The sequence below is a fragment of the Ochotona curzoniae genome, unplaced genomic scaffold (assembly GCF_017591425.1).
Source record: "Ochotona curzoniae isolate NIBS_2020 unplaced genomic scaffold, NIBS_Ocur_1.0 contig_1, whole genome shotgun sequence".
NCBI lineage: Eukaryota > Metazoa > Chordata > Mammalia > Lagomorpha > Ochotonidae > Ochotona > Ochotona curzoniae.
The window spans coordinates 17,171,220-17,191,371 of record NW_024464918.1 but is presented as its reverse complement, the minus strand read 5'-3'; the positions used below and the strand labels follow the sequence as shown (position 1 = coordinate 17,191,371).

Here is a 20,152-nt window from a genome sequence, read left to right as displayed (position 1 = left end):
AGGCAGGCAAGGCAAGGACTTTAGCTGCTAGGCTACTGTGCCAGGCCCTGGTCCTGGTTGCTGTTTTAAAAATAGGTTCTGGACCTGGCACAGTAGCCTAGTGGCTGAAGTCCTCACCTTAATCATGTCGGGATACCATATGGGCACTGGTTCTAATCCTGGCAACCCCGCTTCCCATTCAGCTCCCTTTCTAATAAAAATAAAAATAAAAATGTTCTGGGTGACTAGAATCTTAGATCAGCCAAGCAGCCAAGGCTAAGTTCTTGATCTACTTTTTTTTTTTATTATGTGACACTGTTTTTTTTTTTTAAGATTTATTTATTTTATTACAAAGTTAGATATACAGAGAGGAGGAGAGACAGAGAGGAAGATCTTCCATCCAATGATTCACTACCCAAGTGACTGCAATGACCAGTGCTTTGCCAATCCGAAGCTGGGAACCAGGAACCTCTTCCGGGTCTCCCACGCGGGTGCAGGGTCCCAAAGCTTTGGGCGGTCCTGCACTGCCTTCCCAGGCCTATGTGACACAGTTTTATAGGTACTGGGATTCCCACCACCCCTCGCATAACCCTCCCCCCATGGTGGATTCCTCCACTGTGTTGCATGACCACAGTTCAAGTTCAGTTGAGATTGCTTCATTGCAAGCATATACCAAGCATAGAGACCCTCATCTTATTGCCCAGATAAGTTCAACGGCTTTTTGGAGAGACCTTCTCTGGTCTGAAGGTAGAGCCAACAGAGTGAAAACCCAATCAATCAAAAGCCCCAACATTGACATTTCCATAATTGAGGTGCATAACCGTTATAGGAGGGGCATGCAGAGAAATCTTCGGTACCTTGGTGAGGAGTACTTGCTCTGTGTCCTTCCTAGCAAAGTATGTGTGAGTCCATGCTGACTAAGCTTTCCTTGTTGTTCTCTGTTTATCTATTCTAATGTGTGTGTGTGTGTGTGTGTGTGTGTGTGTGTGTGTGTGTGTGTGTGTGTGTGTGGGGGGGGGCTCTGGAGCAATCCTGACAGTCTTTGCAGAGAGGGTGGAGACCCAATGTGGGAACTAAGTAAGGACAAGAGAGAGCTTCTCGCCTTAGTCCCGAAGGGAGTTTACTGTTCTTTTGATTCCGAGGACCGCTCTGGGTTCCTGGCTGTTGTTCCGACATCCTTGGATCCCACGAGGAAGATTTCGGGCTTCTTTTATCCCGTGTAGTAGATCCAGGTCGGGAAGGATGCCCTCTGAGTTCGCGGGCTCCGAGGGCATTCCAGTTCCCTGTGGTCTCTTTGGCAGTTGGGATGCAGTCCTTGGTGCCTGTGCTGATAGTCCTTGGTGGGGATCCTGGAATCTCCAGGTGGGATACAGGCCTCTTCCTGTCGTCCTGCTCCACTCTGGGGTCCATCCCTGCTCTGTGCGTATGTCCTCATGTTAGTAGGTTGTCAGGATCACTCTTGCTTCCCCCTGTATGTCTTTGTAGTTTAACTGTTGCCTAATGTTGTTTTGAATCTGTTACCAATAAGTTACCTTTCATTTTCCTGATCTACTTTGAAGGAGAAGATGACAGGATTTACTTGCAAGTCATGCGGTTTGAGGAAAAAAGAAAAAAAAAAGCAGCAGGGAGAGGCAGGTATTTAACTTGGCAATTTAAATGATTGTTGAAAAGGTTAAGATCCCATATTCAAGTACCTGAGTTGAAATCCCAGCTCCGGCTTCTGAATCTAGCTTCCAGCAAGTGTACCACCCTGGAGGGCAATGGTGATGGCCCACATAATTGAGTTCCTGTCACTCTCATGGGATATTTGGATTGAATCCCAAGCTCCTGGTACTATCCCAGCAATTGTGGGAATTTGTGGAGCGAGCCAGCATATACAAGTGCTCTTTCTCTCTCTCTTGCTTGCTCTTTCTTTTTCTGTCTCACAAATAAATAGATTTTTCATAAAATAAATTGCCCAAGGCTAGCCCTTGGATGTGATGTGTAGCATGCTAGAGTTTATGCTCCATATTTGGGTCATGGCAGGGAAGCAGCACCTACTACAAATCACTTCTTAGGTGGGAATGAGTAGCTGGAGTCTCCATCCAGACCTAACTCAATAATCCTGCCCTGTGCAGAGCAAACAATAAGATCTTTGCACAATAGTGACTGGCTTAGAAGACATATTTAGGACTTATTAACAGTTTTTACCTTTTTAAAAATCATGATTCATGGGGTAGAGGAAGCTCACTTGACACTTATATAGTGCAGTACTTCAGTGTCAGATGAACACTCCAAAATGAATGAGAATGTGTGAGTGAGGCGGACTCCCCTAGCTGGCAGGTGTCAAGCAGGCAGCTCCAGGCCTAGGGAACCTAATGGCTGATCCCTGAGCTGGAAATGAGGAAAGTCCATCTTTCTGTGGAGTTTCCCTGACTTTTTAGGAGACTTATCAGCTGTCCCCTGCACACCAACGCATCCTTACTGAACAATCATATTTTTTTCCAAGATTACAGTTACTGATTCTATTTTACCTAATATTGGGATTTAAAGGTGCTTATAAGCCTTAAAATAGAATGACAGCCAATAAAATTTCTCACATTGACTTTTTTGCCCTGGTTTTCAAAACAGATTAAAAAAAAAAAAAACAGATTTCAGTGAACTCAGCTCTTGGGTTGAAATGGTGAAAATGAACAGCTTAAAAGCAAGCATGGCTGCCTGTGAACTGAAAAACAAATCAGCCCACATCCCCTACAATTCATGCTTGCTACAAACCACTACACAGCCTTGTGAGCTGATGTGGAGTCTTCGCTCCTTTGTCATTGCTGCAAACAGGTGCATTTTCTGCATCTTCAAGAAATGGGCACTGTTCAATGTTAATAATACCCTCTCTCCTTTTTGTGGTGGTTTTATTTATTCACCAGCGCGTGGGGCATTGTGCTGAATACTTTCCCAGCAGTGTCATACTTGTTTCTATTCTAAGTTGTTTGGTGAACATGATCATGTTTCCTTCGTGCTCAACACCATCTTCTGATTTACACAAACAGTGTCCCAGAACTGTCCCATAGTCCCTGCCTCTTTGCTATTATATATTCCAAATGAGGACCACTAGCTCCCTTTTAGAGATGAACAGCAGAGAAGTTAAACTCCTGACTGGAGTTCACATCACTAGGAAGAAGTCAAGAAAACTGCAGCCAACACCCTTGGGGTTGTTGTTGGACATGCAGACTGGGGCTTTGTCCCACAAAGAAGGGAGGTCTTTAAATGCTAATCTTTTGTGCTTAAAGCTTCCTGAATCAGGTGTAGTGAGCAGGACTTGCTAGATAAACCTAGCGTACACTACTGGCTTGCTTCTCCAGTTGTATTTCACTTCCCATACTGAAGTTACTACATGCTTGTCCAGGAGCAGATAAATAGCTTTTGGTAAAACTGGTCACAGAGATGAGTTCAATTTCTAAGTGGTGTTGACCTTGAAAGCATTTAAGCAAACAGAAAATAAGGACTCAAAGATGAGGGCGATTTTCCATTCTCTGCCTTCATTAAGATGCTATCAAGGACAGCATAACCACCAGCTTGCTTTAGGAGCACTGGCACACGCAGAAGAACATAGTGTCCTCCTGCCTGTATGCCTTCTTCTCCACACTCCTCAGTAAGGCAGAATAACAGAAAGAGAGGTTTATCTTCCACCCACTGATCACTCCCCAAATGGCCAGGCCTGGACCAGGACAAAGCCAGGAACCTAGAACTCCAAAATTGTCTCTCATGTGCGAGGCAGGGGTCTTAGTACTTGAGCCATCTTCCACTGCCTGCTCAGGTGTATTAACAGGGTGCTGTTTGGGGAACCAAGAGACCAGGACTCAAATCGTTGCCCTAATTTGAGATGCCAGCATCTGTAGCTTACTATGCCACAATGCTGACACCTGTGTATTTTATTCAAAAAAGTAGCTTTTTTCTCTTAATGCATTATGATCCCACATCTGAGACATTTATAAATGTGTAATACTCCACAACAATATAATCTTGTCAGCCTTTCCCCGGTAGAGTGGTTGTTTCCAGTTCTCTGCTTCTGCAAACAGAGTGACAGAAACATCCTGGAACACATATCTTTGTATTCTTATTTCCTCTTTCGTAATTTTTTAGAATCTTGGTATTAAAGTCCATTTCCTCCTAACAGCTCCTTTTCTGGCAGCTAGCACTTAACTGGCATCTAGGGTGTGGTCTTCATGCTTGTTACTTCCTGCATTAGGTACAACATCCATTAACCAGTGTTCCTCCTTCCTGCTGTCAGCCTTTTTAAAAAGATTGGATATTTGGCATGTGTTGCACTTAATATCTTTAGGAGGAATATTTTGTCATGTGGGACAGCAGTGTAAAAAAAAACTTGTTGGATTTATTTTCATTGTTTTTCAATTACCCTTTCTGTGGAGATGATTTGAACAAAGAGGATTTCAAAATGTAAATTCACATGGATAGAAAAAGACAGCACAAACCAGTTCTTGCAATACTGCTTTTATATGATGTCTCAGGTGCAGATCAGGGGGTTTCCAAACTGGAGATGGACTAATGGTGCAGAAATTTGTAATTAATCATGGTTATAAACCTTTGTGTTTCTCTAGCTGTCTGTTGAGCGGGTGGATTCTCTTGGCTCCCGACACAGCCACCTTTGAGAGGAGAAGGGCTTTCATAAAGATGACAGTGTTGGTTGTCACACTGATCCTTGGACTCCTCTGGCTCTAGCCAAACTGTGTTCAAGAGGAAGGCAGCACATGCCTCTTGCAACAAGCCAGGGAGGGGCATAACAGGAGGACACAGGAGCTGAGCCCTGGCTGAGAAGGAAAGCTAAATGTTGGCATGTGTCAGAAGGGGGCTTTAGCTCCGCGTCTAGAGGTGACATTTGGGGAAAGAGACAGGGGACTTTCACACTCAACCACTTAGACTCCGTTTCTTTCTTCCATTCCAGAGTTCAGAGCCTTTTGTCACTTCTGCTTGTCTTCTTGGTGCCTTCAAGGTTCATTTGAATATGGTCTTTCTGAGAATTTTGTCTTATATAAGACTAACCTTTATCTGAAGTAGAGAAGACAGAATCCTAGAATTTTGAACTTGAGCTTTTGCTGGAAAATAATCCACACTCTCCAGTCAAAATTGGTATTTATGTGCCAGATACTTCACCAGGTACATCCACATGTGGTACCTCTTTCGTTTCATATAGCAGCCTCTATAGGAAGGACTTAACATTCATGCTTTTTGCTGGTAGTGACTGAAACTCATGGAACTGAGGACTTCCCCCAACGTGGCCCAGCTCCAAGTGATAACAGGCAGAATTGGAACCCAGAATCAAGTGTTTAGGCTTTTGTTGTTGTCGTTGTTGTTATTTTCTCCCATTCTCTTCTTTCATCTCACCTGCTGTTGCATCCTTAACAAGCACCCTTTCTAGAATTCTCACCCATGGATCAGGGTCTGCACTTTGAGACACAGATGTGCTGTTTCATTCTTTGACGCTGGGGAGATTCCTCCTCATTCTAGGCTTCAACAAAGAGCACAAATAAGGTGGGAGTCATACATGTACCTAGCAAAGGAGGCTTTCAGGATTTTGGTTCCTATAAGGTGCTAAAGTCTCACAAGACTGCGCAGTAAAAATAAATAAATAATAATCTCCAGAGAGCAGTTTGCTGCCATGTGCAGAGCACAAAGCTGTTGAAGTGCCGTGCCCTGCAAGTAGTTGCTTCGAAGGTTGTAGTAGCCCAGTGGGTACAGTATTCATGAAACAGATCATATAGAACTATCACAAGGTGTCCCAGCAGTCTCTGAGTCCATAACCTACAAATCAAGATTTCCACAGGGGTGATATTAGTGAAGTTTAGACATCTTAATTCTAAAACAAACAAACAAAAATGAAACAAACAAACACACACACACACACACACACACAAACTCATTTTTAAAATTCTAAAGAAAAAAACGAATCAAGCTATGGTGCAACTTTTTTTTAACATTTATTATTATTGGAAAAGCAGATATACAGAGAGCTGGAGAGACATGGAGGAAGATCTTCCCTCTGATGATTTGTAGAAGGACATTCAGAATCTTTGCTATTGTGGGAGACTTAGCCAGTTGAATCTCCCCTGAAGGCGCCAGGAGCAATTGATAATGAGCAGGATACATCTTGGTTCACAGGTTTAGATAAAGAACCTGCTAGAGGAACTAGCTGTGTTTTGGGGAACTGTACCTGCTGTTGAGATGTAAATGGCTCAAACCCCTCCTCCCTGAATGCCTTCATGACAACCTTCCTTTAAAAGTTTGATGCTGTTAATTATCTTTGGCTATTAACCACCAGTCAGCAGTCCATGCATGTTACAGTTGTCTCCATGCATCAAGTAGTTCGCTGCTGGACAGTGACAATGATTTCACTCCCCAAGTAGCTGCAATGGCTGGAGCTGCACCAATCTGAAGCCAGGAGCCAGAATCCTCTTCCTGGTCTCCCATGCGGGTGCAAGGTCCCAAGGCTTTTGGCCATCCTTAACTGCTCTCCCAGACACAAGCAGGGAGCTGGATGGGAAGTGGGGCTGCTGGGATTAGAACCGGCACCCATATGATTATCCCAGTGCGTACAAGGCAAGGGGTTTAGCCACTAGGCCACTGCGCCGGGCCCCTGTGGCACAACTTTTAAATGCTTGATTTTTTATTTTTCATTCCCAGGAGTGGATTTATGGATAGGATAGATTTCCTTTGCTTCCAAGTTGCTTTAACTCCCAGCTCACTATGGACAAGGAGGCAGGAGCAGTAAATGGGAATGTTTGGAGGTGCGATGTGGGGAAAGCCAAGCAGCCAGCCACTCTCTGGCAGAAAGGAAGCGGAGCTGTGACTCAGCCAGACCGCCCCCCACCACCATGCCTGAAATGGAACAATACTTCCTAGTCTGACTTCCAGCATGACCCTCTCGACTCCAGGAATTTTGCATCTCAGCACCAAGAGGCCTGCACTCCCCCCACATCTCTTTATTCAGTCTTCTCCTCTCATTAATTCTTTGGCCTCTCTTCCATACATCAAAGCCATGAAAGAACACAATTTGATTGACCTAGTGAAACCCACACAGGCACAGGGGTTGGACTGGACACCTTCCAACTCCAGTTCAACCCAGCAGCTGTTCATGATTTGCTCCCGGTTGGCAAGACACAGGCCAAGTGTCAGGAAGCACCACTCGTTAGATCTTCATTCTTAACCTTACACTATGCTCATGAATGCAGGAGAAAATGGTCATCTGTGGTTGTTGATGGCATTTGGCCCTTTTCTCTTTGACTTTTAGCCTATGGTATAGAAACGGTGATTTATTCCATACCATACATGATAGGCACTCCTTTCTTGATTACACAAAAGGTCAAAGTAGTGAGCTAATGAGAGGATATTGAGTCAGGAGTTGGTTAACACATAAGGTGCCATGAGTGGGATTTCATTGTACAAAAGCACAATTCCTATTTAAACTTATCGAAGTCTCTCCTGGGAAGGCTGGTCCTGATTGGGAGGAAGTGAAATCAGACATCTGAGTTCTGCTCCACATTTACCTGTTACTGACAGTGGAGCTGGCTTCTTTTCCTTCCATGAAGCTCTGTGGGATGTGTCTTCCACTTGGGTCTCGTGACAGTTCTTACAGTATTACTGTCTCCAATTCTGGCTCCCTCCTCCACGTACAATCAACTTCCCTCAACTGACTTGATTTCAGTTTGGTCTGAGCATGGTGTCCTGTGCTAGGAAATGGAATATGTGTGTTATTCCCTTTAAAACTATTGGACTGTTTCGAAGTTGAGTCAGAACATTTTGAAAATGTTTTCCTTGTGTTTTGAGTTCTTTTCTTGGCTGTGTTGATGCTGTGGCATGAAGCCTTGCAGGTGTATATGTAAGGGTTAGTATATTTGATGCATCTCAGAATCCTTTAGGGAATATTAAGTTGGGGGCTGCTATAGTCACAGATGCACTCCAGTATCTCCCATTCTCTCCTCTGCCTACCACCTCAGCATGAGCCTCCACCAGGTTGGTTTTCCTAGCTGGTGAATGAGCCAAGTTTTCTCATGCTGCTAAAGGGAAAGACTGCCCCCTTCAGAGCAGCGGTGCCTCCTGGTGAGCTCCTTTTCTCTTTCAGAAGCCATGATTGGTGTCCAACATAAGGCCGACTCCTCTGCCAGGGCCTAGAGACCGTCTGCTTGTGTCCGTGAGGATTCTTTGAGTTGCAGCAAAACCTGACTCCGCCTGAGTGAAGGAAATAATATACTAGTTCATGTAACTGAAAGGGCCAGAAATAAACCTTGGCTTCAGGCATGGCTGGATCCAGGTTCCCAATAATGCCAGCAGGAACCTTGCTAAAAACAACCCTTGGCTGTGTTTTCTACTCTGAACTTCATTCTGAGGTAGACACTGGTCCATGTATGGCCCCAGGCAGACCAGATTTATATACTCTCATGTTCAGGTGCAAAAGGGAAGAGCTTACATCTCTCCCACAAGTCTCAGTGTAGATTTACTTTGATTTAGGGATCTGTATCCTCAAACCAGTCAAGTCACTGTGACTGGAGAGGCACAATACTGTAACTGGCAGAGCCAGATTCCTAAGAGCTTTGCTCTGCACAAATGCCGTCCAACCCAGGGGTAGGAGGTTCTCCATGGAAAATTGGGGTGCTGCTACGTGAAGAAAGGGAAGGCATACAGTGCAGGCATGGTGAGGCTTGTCTGTTGCACCAGTCCGACTCCCTTACCAACATCAGGACAAACTGACATCCAGTGGGAAGGGACCGAGGCTCTCACGTGGAAGAGCAAACGTTAGAAACAGGACTTAGTTTCCACAGCTTTAGGGGTTTATCTGTTCACTCGTCTTTTTTTCTTTGGTAATCAATGTCATTGATAAGTTACTTTCAAGCAAATATTAGTACATATAAGTGAAAGGCTAAATCTGGACTTCATTCTTCATCAGTTGTTTGACCCTTAAGCAAGCCTCTAAATTTGCTGTAAGTCATTTCTCTCTCTTTGTAGTGGGAATAATCCTAGCAGGTACCTTCTATAATTGTGGGATTAAATGAGGGAATGTGCAGTAAGTGATGCTAATACTGCCTGGCATATTAGGAATCCTCTACAGGTGTTTTCCAGGGTTGCCATTGTCATCTTCTGCCACGGTTTGTGACTGCTTATCAGTATTCCACAGTTTGAAGTTTTCATCTTTTATTTAATCTTCCTCTTTTGGTGGAAATTCACTTTTCTCTGCTCTTTTTACTGTTTCCATATGCCAGTAAACATTCTCAACCATGCCTCTTTGTTCCCATGCATGTCTAACTAAACTTTGCCCACTTGGGACGGTGAGGTTATCAAACTGTGAACCAGAGAGCAACGGAAGTGCTTATGTAAGGGATACAGTGTTTGTCATGCAAAACCTAGTGATAAGGTTCTGAACTCTGAAAGTCTCTCTCTCTTTTTTTAAATATTTATTTTTATTGGAAAGTCAGACATGCAAAGAGGAGGAGAGACAGAGAAGAAGATCTTCCTTCCGATGGTTCACTCTGCAAGTGACCACAACGGCTGGAGCTGAGCCAATCCAAAGCCAAGAGCCAGGAGCTTCTTCCAGGTCTCCCACACAGGTGCAGAGTCCCAAGGCTTTGGGCCATCCTCGAATGTTTTTCCAGGCCACTAGGAGGGAGCTGGATGGGAAGCAGGGCTGTTGGGATTAGAACTGGCACCCATATGGTATCCCGGCAAGGACTCTAACCACTACAGTATCGTGCTGGGCCCTTTTTAAAATTATTTTTATTTAAGATACAGACATAAAGCTCCCATCTGCTGATTTACTTCCCAAATGCTGGGGCTGGGCCAGGTCACAACCAGAAGGTGGGAATGCAGTCCAAGTCTCCCACAAGGATAGCAGGAAACTAAGCATTTGAGCCATCACCTGCTGCTACCAAGAGTATATATTAGGAGGAAGCGAGCATTGGGGGCTGTGCCAAACTCAAACCTAGGTACTCCAATATAGGACTCTGGCGTTTTTAATGCCTCAGGAGTCTTTTTGATGCCATTAGGGGTCCGAAATGTGCAGCCAAGAGGACCTTAGAATTGATCCTGTGCAAGTGCTGGAAGCTTCAGTATGACCACTTTGACCCTAGAAGGCCAATGCCCTGCCTGGTCCCACTCCAACAGAGGCTTTTCCAGGTGTGTTAGGAGGTCACAGTGTGTTCAGAGCCCATAAAACTGTGGACACCCTGAGGTGGAGGAAAAACACAGAGGACACCAAGGAGTCAGTGTGATAGAAATGGGTGTGTGTGTGTGTGCACAGGTAACACAGAGGGAGACAGACCTTAATGTTTAGCAGAGCTACATCCTACGTGTCTGCGTTGAAGAGAATATACATGCAGCTCAATTTATAATTGCCTGTATCCCAGTCAGCCCACTGTGAATCGAAAATAAGTCAAAAATGCACTGACAATATCTGGACATCCTAGTCATACTGCTTTGTTGTCTGTCCGTGTCTGTTGACCCCTCATGATTTCAGAGCTGACTGGGAGCCTTGACTGCTGCTGCCACTGCCCAGCATCATACAAGAGAATTGTACTGTGCATCCCTAGCCTGGGAAAAGGTCAAAATCCAGTATTTAGAGTACCGTTTTTGCTTTCGCATCATTATGAAGTTAAAAAAAAATTAAAGACTGTACTAAGTTGAGGGCCATCAGTGTTTTCTGTTACAGTTTTGCTGTGAACCTTCGCAGTTTCCAGATAGTTATGCCAAACAATGTTCAATGTTGAAAAGACATAAGTGTTAGTTTTAAATAAATATGTATTTGAGGACTAAATCAAAGCCACTAACTCATCTAAGCTTCAAGCTGCCAAGTTCATCTTCCTCTCAGGCTGTGCTGTAGATCAGAGAACAGAGAAAGACAAGTGCTCTCTAACACATTACGCAGGTTGAACTCCAGCTGTTACCTGGTCTCCCATGATGGTTACCCCCAACATCTGAACAATGGGTGTAGAATCCTAGTCCCTTCTTTCTGGAGGCACATTTTCTGAGTGCATCAAGGTGGAGGGGTACTTCTTTTTGTTTATTGTATACAAAAACTGGGCATACTGCATCATCCAATGTTGAAATTTGAAGACACAACATGCACACAAATTTTACATGGGGTGGATCTTTTTGTCCATACCCTCCTTAGGGCCCCTCTGTGTGCTGTGATCTAAGATATCAGAAGAAGAGAAATGGGGTTTTACAAAGTTATCACCAGGAAGGTGGCTTGTGGGCAGGTCTATGGAACCAGATTCCCTATTCGTTCATTATTAATTTCTTATTCAAGCATTGGGTGCTATAATTTATTATTTAAACAAAAGGCCTCTAATAAGCTGGGGGTGCTTGCGGACAAAAGTTGAGTTGAAATTTTGTGCTTGTTTTGGTAAATGAATGAATGGATAGATAAAGAAGGGAGGGAAAGAAAGTAGATCACAAAAAGAGAAAGGCACACGTTCAGGGCGATGATCCAAGCTGAGCCTTTTATGTGAGTTCTGAGTAATTTTAATTCCATGATTGAATTAAATTAGGAGTGAATTTAGTCTTTTGTGGCTTTGTCTGCTTCCCTTAATGTGAGATGGTGTTTGTGTACCTACTGGCAGGCTGTGGGGCCCGGCTTGGTGCTGGAGAGAGCCAGGGCTCTGTGCTGGGTAATAGCTATGCTATTGTATTTCACCAGTGGACTCCAGGCAATTTATTACAGTCGGCCCCTCCCCCAACTTGCTTCAATCCAGCAAACCTCCTGTGAAATTGGATGGAAGGCAGGAACTTTTGTAGAAAACTAGATAGTGCCTGTCTTTCTTGGCCGCACAGGATTCAGCTGAGTTAAGGGAAGGGATTTTTAAGAAGAGGTGCTTTCATTTATTTGTGAAGGCCGACATAATGAAGTTGGAGAAGGTTCCCAGAGAACACTGGCCGAAGTGATCAAAGGGCTTAGAGAGGTGGGGAAAGGAGCAGAGAGGGACGGCATGGGGACTGGATGAAAACAGTGCAATGAGATAGAAGAGCAAGAGGGGACATGAAAGGAGTCTGGAAGGCCCCAAGGGACAGCAGCGAGGGAGGCTGGCATGTCCTTTAAAGCTGGATGGCTAGAATTAGGGGAGTCCAGTTCACTCGGATGAAAATGAGCTCACAGCCAGGATGCCATGGTTCCTTTCTGCCAAGACTGGCGGAGTTAAGTGAAGGAAGAGAGGGCAGGATATCTGGATATCTGCCCCAAAAGTTTTCTTTGAAGCCCCTAGCAGAGATGTTGTTTGAAACTAAGAAGCCTCTAACCCATTGTCTCCTAACACTTGTTTCTGAAAATTGCCTTACAGAAGAATTGAAAGAATAATACAGGCCCAGCGTGATAGTCTAGCAACTGAAGTCCTCGCCTTGCATGTGCCGGGATCCCATATGGGCACCGATTCTAATCCCAACAGCCCTGCTTCCCATCTAGCTCCCTGCTTGTTGCCTGGGAAAGCAGTCAAGGACAGCCCAAAGCCTTGGGACCCTACACCCACATGGGAGATCCGGAAGAAGCTCCTAACTTTGGATTGATTGGCTCAGCACTGACTGTTACAGTCACTTGGGAGTGAATCAACAGATGGAAGATATTCCTCTGTATTTCCTCCTCTTTGTATATCTGACTTTCCAATTAAAAAAATGTTTTTAATTGTAAAAAAAAAAAAAAGAATTCTGTTCTCACATGGCTCTGCATACTCAGTCGTGTGTCTAACCCTTTTTCTGTCCATCAGTCTGCCATAGCTTTCAATGCATTTCAGAGTCAAGTTGCAGAGACCCTGACCCATTTTGACAGCTTAACAGTAGATTGCAATGGCATACAAGGAAGTGATTTTGCTCAGGATGTCACAAATTCCCTCCCCTACAAACTTACCAGTCTTTAGAGCCCCGTTCCATGAAAGCTTTCTATGGTGGGATCCTAGATGCCCTCGCCTCCAGGAGGGAGGTAATGCAAGGGAGTGAAGTGGTGAAAGCGGAGGGCACCCGAGAGCACCTGTTCCAAAGAGATAGGAGCATCCACAGTCAAGCCAGAGCCTGGGGCTGCTGTGTGAGACTATGGGGGTTTTGTGTGTGCCTTTCCACATTGCACCTGTCTGCAAACAGAATTCACACGTCAAGTCAGATGACCTCGAGGATGACTCCTCGTGTGTCTGTTTTCTGTGATTGTCCTAACAAGTGACTCTGCATTTAGATGTAGCATTTAATCTTCTCATAGCATCTGAGGCAACTCAGATGTATTCTTGTGGTTTGGTAGTTCATTAAGTCTGACCTGGGTCTTACTGATCTAACCTGTGGGTGTCATTGACAGGACAGCATTTCCTTCCAGGGTCTCTAGGGGAAGCTTGCTCTCTGGGTTGCCACAGAATTGAGTTCTGAGGCCCAAGGCTGCCAGAGTGGAGGTCCATTCCCATCTATATAAGACTTCCCACTTCCCCAGGCTCATGATCCCCTCCTTACAACCTGCTTTCTTCCTCCTTCTTGTTCATTTTGTAACCCCGACAGAAGGATTCTCTGCTTTTTTTTTTTTTTAAGTCTTTGTGATTACTCTGGCCTTTCCTGGATACTCTTGGCTTCTCAGAACCTTCTAGTCAGGTCTGCTACATCCCTTTTGCTGTGTAAGGGAAACATGCTTGGGGACCAAAACTTGTCTTGTTTCAGATGCCAGTGCCAAGTCCTGGCCTTTAGCACTTCCAGTGAACAGGAAGTAAATTCAGGGCTTCCTTGACCCCTTTCTTGGGTTCTGTTATCTATTAGCATGGCTCACAGGATCCAGGGAGCCATGATTACTGGAGTAGTGAAAGTGATATTACTGAGGACACAAAGGAACAGGCAGGTGGAGGAGCCACACTGGGCCAAGAATCTGAGAAGGGGCATGGCACCTCTGTTCTGTCTGGGTCCTTCTTCCTTGCACCTCCAGAGATTCGGCACCCTAGAAGCTCTGCCTGCCCTGTGGCTCAGGGCTTTTTGTGGAGGCTTCGTCACAGACACTGCTACTGCTCACCATTTATTCAGCCTCCAGCTCCTTTCTTCTTCCTGGTGGATGGGGCTTGGAGCAAAAAGCTCCAAACTGAATCCTGACAGGGTCTCTGTGATGACCCATCCTGGAGCTTACCAAGAGAAACTCACTTGAGGAAGCAATGCACACATCAGCCAGGAAATCCCAGGGGAGTTAGGTACTCTGTAACAGGAACAAGGATCAACAACCAAATAGGAGAACATTAGATTGTTTTAACACGCCTTGTGCTCAGGACGTTACAAAGGTTTTAGAAGTCCTCTGCCAATGACCAGGGACACAGACCTAACTATATTTCCTGTCATAGATCTTGCCATCACATCAGGGAGAGGGATCCTGGTATGAATGAAGAGCTACCCTCCACATACATGAAATTATGAATTTCTGTTTTGTACCTGTCCCTGTGTGCCATGTGGGCTGAGGCAGCACTACAGGATGCCAAGGAACTGGCTCCCACTAGTTCCCTGATGACTGAAGAGGAAGTGAGCATTAGTCAGCTAGGCCTATCTATGCCTGTGGCCTCTTGGCTGCTTGAGGGCTGAACCTAACCTCTCCTCTCCTGTGTCTCGATCCAGCTGCAACAGCAAACGCTACCTGGAGAGCCTGCCCAACACCAGCATTATCATCCCCTTCCACAACGAGGGCTGGTCTTCCCTCCTGCGCACTGTACACAGCGTGCTCAACCGCTCGCCCCCGGAGCTGATCGCTGAGATTGTGTTAGTGGACGACTTTAGCGACCGAGGTAAGACCTGCCCACCAGGCCTCCTGCCACCCCACTTTGTCCAGTGATCACCAAAAGGGTGGCGAGTTTTCTCTTTGTAACTGCAGGAGAGTGTGCCTTGGTTCTAGATATAAGGAAAGGGTCCAGAGGAATACAACCCTTCCCCAAGCAATTTCCCAGCACATAAAGTCATGATTGGTTAGGTCCTGGTGGGTGTGTGAAATGGGAAGCATGTGAAATGTGGGAGAAGAAGGGAGAAATTCACTGTCTTCCTGGAGCTCGCCTATCTCTGCCCAAACCCCCCTACCCCTATACCTTCTTTAGCAGCATCAGCATATGAGCCACTGTTGACTGATCCTGTGCCACCTGTCTGGCCTTGGACTTACACTGTTGTGCTCATTGTCTCATTTGTACACTTGCATGGTCAAGGCTGTCAACAGAGAACCAAGCTTCTTCTCCCTGTGCCCTCAGCCTCTTGGTGATGGCGTGGCTGATGCCGCCTAGAAAGTCGGCCTTCTGGACAGGGAAAAGGCAGCGGGAGGTAAAGAACACAAAATCCCCTTCTGTCTAGACTTCCCTTGTGACTTGAATCAGTGAAGTCCCCCCGGCAACTTGGCAAGAACTCTGACTACCAGCTCATCTGTCAGCACGGGAGGCTGAGAATATGTTTTGTTGTTTTTGGTGTCTTTCGTAGAGGCAAAAAGCAAACAAAAACAGGGAGGCAGAAGTACGTTAGAGGTATTAGTAAGGAAACCTACCTACGTATTGGCCACAAGTTACAAATGTGAAAACTGAAATCCAGAGACATGGAGTGACTTAGTTTTGGTCACATAGCCCTTACATGGCAATGTGGTGACTTGAACCTGTGCTGTCTGGCCCCATGCCTATAATCTTACCACATATGCAGCCACTTAGCCATGAGCTTGGTGCTGTGCAGTAACTCAACAGCCAGCTAGGCTTTAGGAGACACACAAGTAGGGCTGTGAAAAACATGCCCTCCAGCCAGTGTCCTCAGGTTTCTTTTTTGCATCAAAGCTTTCACCAGTTGCAGGAAAATCCAGAGAAACCCTTTCTTCAGCCCACTTCCCCGCAGAGCCACTGATAAGCAGGGATGAAAGGAAGTGCAGGTGCACACCAGTGTAATTACAGCTGGTGGTTTCTGGAGTAGCCCACCTGCCCACTGCCCATGGCAACACTGCCCTCTTAATTACTTGCTTAGTACACAGGACTCGGTGTGAAAACACATGCACATGCCTGCAAAGTCTTCTATGACCTTGACCTTCGCTCCTTCTCATAGCAACCTTATTCTTTCCATACCTCTTGTGACAGGTGAACTTAAGATGCTTCTTCTTCTTTTTTAAGATTTATTTTATTTTTATTGGAAAGGCAGATATACAGAGAGGAGGAGATACAGAGAGGAAGATCTTCCATCTGATGATTCACTTCCCAAGTGACCGCAATGGCCAGAGCTGATCCGATCCAAAGCCAGGAGCCAGGAACTTTCTCCATGCGGGTGTAGGGTTTCCAAGGCTTTGTGTCATCCTTGACTGCTTCCCCAGGCCACAAGCAGGGAGCTGGATGGGAAGTGTAGCTGCTGGGATTAGAACCAGCGCCCATATGGGATCCCTGGAGGCGAGGACTTTAGCTGCTAGGCCACCACGCCAGGCCCTTAAGATGCTTCTTTTTGGAAACATTGGTCTGCTGTGTGTCTCCATTGCAAGGGTGTGCATATTCGGGGGGGTGGGGATTTAGGGGGGAAATCCCAGTCTATATGAAATTGTACCACAAAATTCAAAAATTCAAAATAAAAATTAAATAAAAAAGAAATATACATAAATAAATAAGCAAATATAGAGTAAAAAACGCACACACAAGGGTGTACATATTAAGAGCAGGGTCCACTGTATCAGTTCTGCTCACCATGGGTCTCCAGTGCCTTAGACCTGTAGTAGGTGCTTAACACATGTCTGATGAATGATCATGACTTGTTTCCTCTGCTCCCTTGCCATTTCTATCACAGTGCTGATAGACTTGAGTGCATTAGGTGAGATTTATTGGTGTCCATGAAATGAGGTTCATGAACACATGACAGTGGAGATGTCTTTGTTGTTTTGTGGTCCTGCTCTTTAGAAGTGAGCCTGACAGTGGCAGTAGGTACGTTTTTGATCCTGACCCTGCATGCCACCACTGCGGTTTAACCCAGTTATGTAGATTCAGACCTCTCAAATCAGAGTAGTACCTACTGCGTCTTAGGTGGCTGTGACCATTATGTCAGCTAACAGATATAAGATACATAAGAGATGTGTCTAACAGAGTGGAGATTATAAGTATTTTAGCTTGATATTTATATTAATCAGCTTTTTGTTACTATGGCAAAGTATGTGAGACAAGTGACTCAGGAAGAAAGGAGAAGTGTAATTGGTTCACGGTTCTGGAGGGTGAAAATCCAGAGAGAATGATGCAGGCTCTATCTTGCCCCCAGGAGCTTCACGTGTTCTCCTCTGCCTGGGTACCTACCTCCCAGCTCTTCACACACCAACTGCGTTCCTAGCATCTTCAGTTAGGCCTGACATCTCTACTGTTATTCACCATCTCTGTGGTTACATGACTACTTGTTGATCTGTTTATTCAACGCCAGTCTTCCCTTGTGGTCTCAAAGAAGGAGATACAGTGTAAACTGTGAATGAGTGAATGAATGAATGAATGATCAAATGAAGAAGAGGAAAAGATAAGTGGCAGCTACATCTACACACACAGCAAATCATGATACATCAGGACCATCTTTAGGCAGTGTGACTAGTAGTTGCTAGAGTGCTTGGCACTGGCCCATATCTTTGTTTCAGACTTACTGATTTTCTGTCCTGGGATGGCCTCATATCAATCAACAGGCCACCTGTCAGTGTCTGACATACCAGTCTTCCAGATGTGGACTAAACCAAACATCATCTAAGTTAGAAACAGGCATTTCAGGTAAGCCTTTGGTGCAGGGGTTCAGTTGTCACTGAAGATGCTCACATCCCTTTTCAGAGTCTCTGGGTTCGAGTCCCAACTCCATTTTCAGTCCATCTTCTTATTAATGCATCGTACAAGACAGCAAATGTTGGCTGAAGAATTTAGGTTCCAGTCATACATGTGGAAGGCTCCGGTTGAGTTCCCAGCTCCTGCATGCCTGGAGCATAAAGGGTAGTGAACCTTTCAGATAAATTAAGTAAACTAAAACAAGCATTTCTCTCTGATCAGTTAGAAAAGAATTTCAGAGTCCTCTAGGCAGGGGGCTTTGACCCTGCTCTCAGAGTAGGGAGATCTCAGGAATATTTCTGGGAACACCATAAGAGATAGAGAGGGCCCATTGCAGGGGTTCAGCAGCTAAATCCTCACCTTGCATGCGCCAGGATCCCATATGGGCACCGGTTCATATCCTGGCTGCTCCATTTCCCATCCAGCTTTCTATTTGTGACCTGGGAAAACAATGGAGGTTGGCCCCAAACCTTGGGACGCTGCACCCCTGTGGAAGACCCAGAGGAGGCTCCTGGCTCCTGGCTTCTGACTGGCTCAGCTCCAGCCATTCCAATCACTTGGGGGATGAACCAGCAGATGTAAGATATTTCTCTCTGTGTCTCCTTCTCTCTGTAAATCCAACTTTCCAATAAAAACAAATTAATCTTTTTTTAAAAAAGGAAGTGTAGAGTCCTCACAGGTGTAGGTGAGGCTCAGGTGCATAGTCTGTATTTACTTTCTGTGAAGTGTTCAACAGGAGGAGCTGAACCGCTTACAAGTGTGTGAAGACTACAAAAATAACTCAACCTCTCCAATTCTCAGATGGAACTCCAAGCCTTGAAACAGCAGGAAGACCTAATGATGAGTGCAGCCTTGTCCCTCTACCCATCAGCCACTCAGGTTGACTTCTTTTTAAAAGAAGTTCCTCCTTTCTATTCCCAATGGCATTTCTCAGTAAATTACTTTCTCATTGTTTTAAAACACAAGCATCCTGTTTTAAAAAAAAAAGAAAAAAAAGACATCATCATCAACTGCTGCAATCCTGGCCCATAATGATTTTACACCTCTATTATGCCAATGTTCTCAGTATTTACTCAATAATAATAGGAACAACATAAACCTCCCTCACAGACTGTAATGATCTTGGCAAAAGGGGAAGGAAATACTTCTCCAAATACCCTCCAAGTATGTCTATTTCTTCTAAAAGGGACAGTACACACCCTGTGGCAACAGCCCCCCATCCCAAGGGAACAGATGTTGTACCATTTCACAGATGAAAACCAAAACAGAGAGCCCTGGCTACTGCCCCCCTCCTTTTTTTTTTAATGAGTCAGACACAGAGCCCGGAGAGAGCTCCTTGCTCCTGCCTGTCACTTCTGCACATCAGCTGTCAGAGTTTGCAGCCTACATTCTCCAGAGAAGCAATCGTTCTTGTTTCAAGAAAAAATTCTCAAGATGGCTCTGTAGGAAAACTTACTCAGCAGTGATTGTTTTAAGAATGAGATTTGGAAGAAATAATGCCAGAATTATGGAGAGGCCTGTCTAAAGAATGGCACATACGAGCCATCATCAGAGACGGATTTCTTTTTTTTTTTTTTTTTAAAGATTTATTTTTATTATTTTTTCATTGGAAAGGCGGATATACAGAGAGGAGAGACAGAGAGGAAGATCTTCCGTCCGATGATTCACTCCCCAAGTGAGCGCAACGGGCCGATACTATGCCGATCCGAAGCCAGGAGCCTCTTCCGGGTCTCCCACGCGGGTGCAGGTTCCCAAAGGTTTGGGCCGTCCTCGACTGCTTTCCCAGGCCACAGGCAGGGAGCTGGAAGGGAAGCGGGGCTGCCGGGATTAGAACCGGCAGCCCATATGGGATCCCGGGCGTGCAAGGCGAGGACCTTTAACCACTTGCGCCACCGCTCCGGGCCCCAGAGACGGATTTCTATGGGCCACATTAGCAGAGGTGGTTCTCAGAGTTGGGACTCACAGATGCTAACTACAAGCTGGGTTGGCACAGCCTGGCAGAAAGCATTTTCCTCTGAAATGAGTCTCTTTCTGCATCCTCAAGACAAGTAATTGTAATTCATCCCGGGGTCAGGATCTCTGATAGGAGACAAAATTGGAGTAGATAAGTTATCGATAATAGAACCAGGGCTTTGTGCCAGCAGCATCAGAGACTAGCACAAAGGCAGACACGGATGCCGGTAATCCTGGCCCTGTTCACAAACACAGCACTACTGAGCTTTTCAGAGGACTCCAAAAGCTCCTCCAGTACATGCACTTTGTCCTCAGATTAGGAAGGCTTGCAAGCATTCTGCACTTGTGGCAGAGAGGTGATGGAATAGGATGGCAGACCTGTGTCCAGATTGTACCAGCTGGGAGGCATATTTCTATTAGAAAAAATGGGAAGTCTTTATTCATTTCTGTTCTTCTTTGTCACC

At 45.3% G+C, this 20,152-nt stretch overlaps 1 protein-coding gene across 2 annotated transcripts in view; it reads left to right on the top strand.

The window, feature by feature from the left end:
- The window catches only part of GALNT10 (polypeptide N-acetylgalactosaminyltransferase 10), a 217,435-nt gene that overhangs the window by 113,712 nt on the left and 83,571 nt on the right, over positions 1 to 20,152 (top strand). For both annotated transcript variants that reach the window (XM_040993361.1, XM_040993412.1), the window contains exon 4: positions 14,572 to 14,738. In XM_040993361.1, coding sequence (XP_040849295.1) covers positions 14,572 to 14,738 — 167 coding nt within the window. The remainder of the gene's footprint in view (positions 1 to 14,571; positions 14,739 to 20,152) is intronic.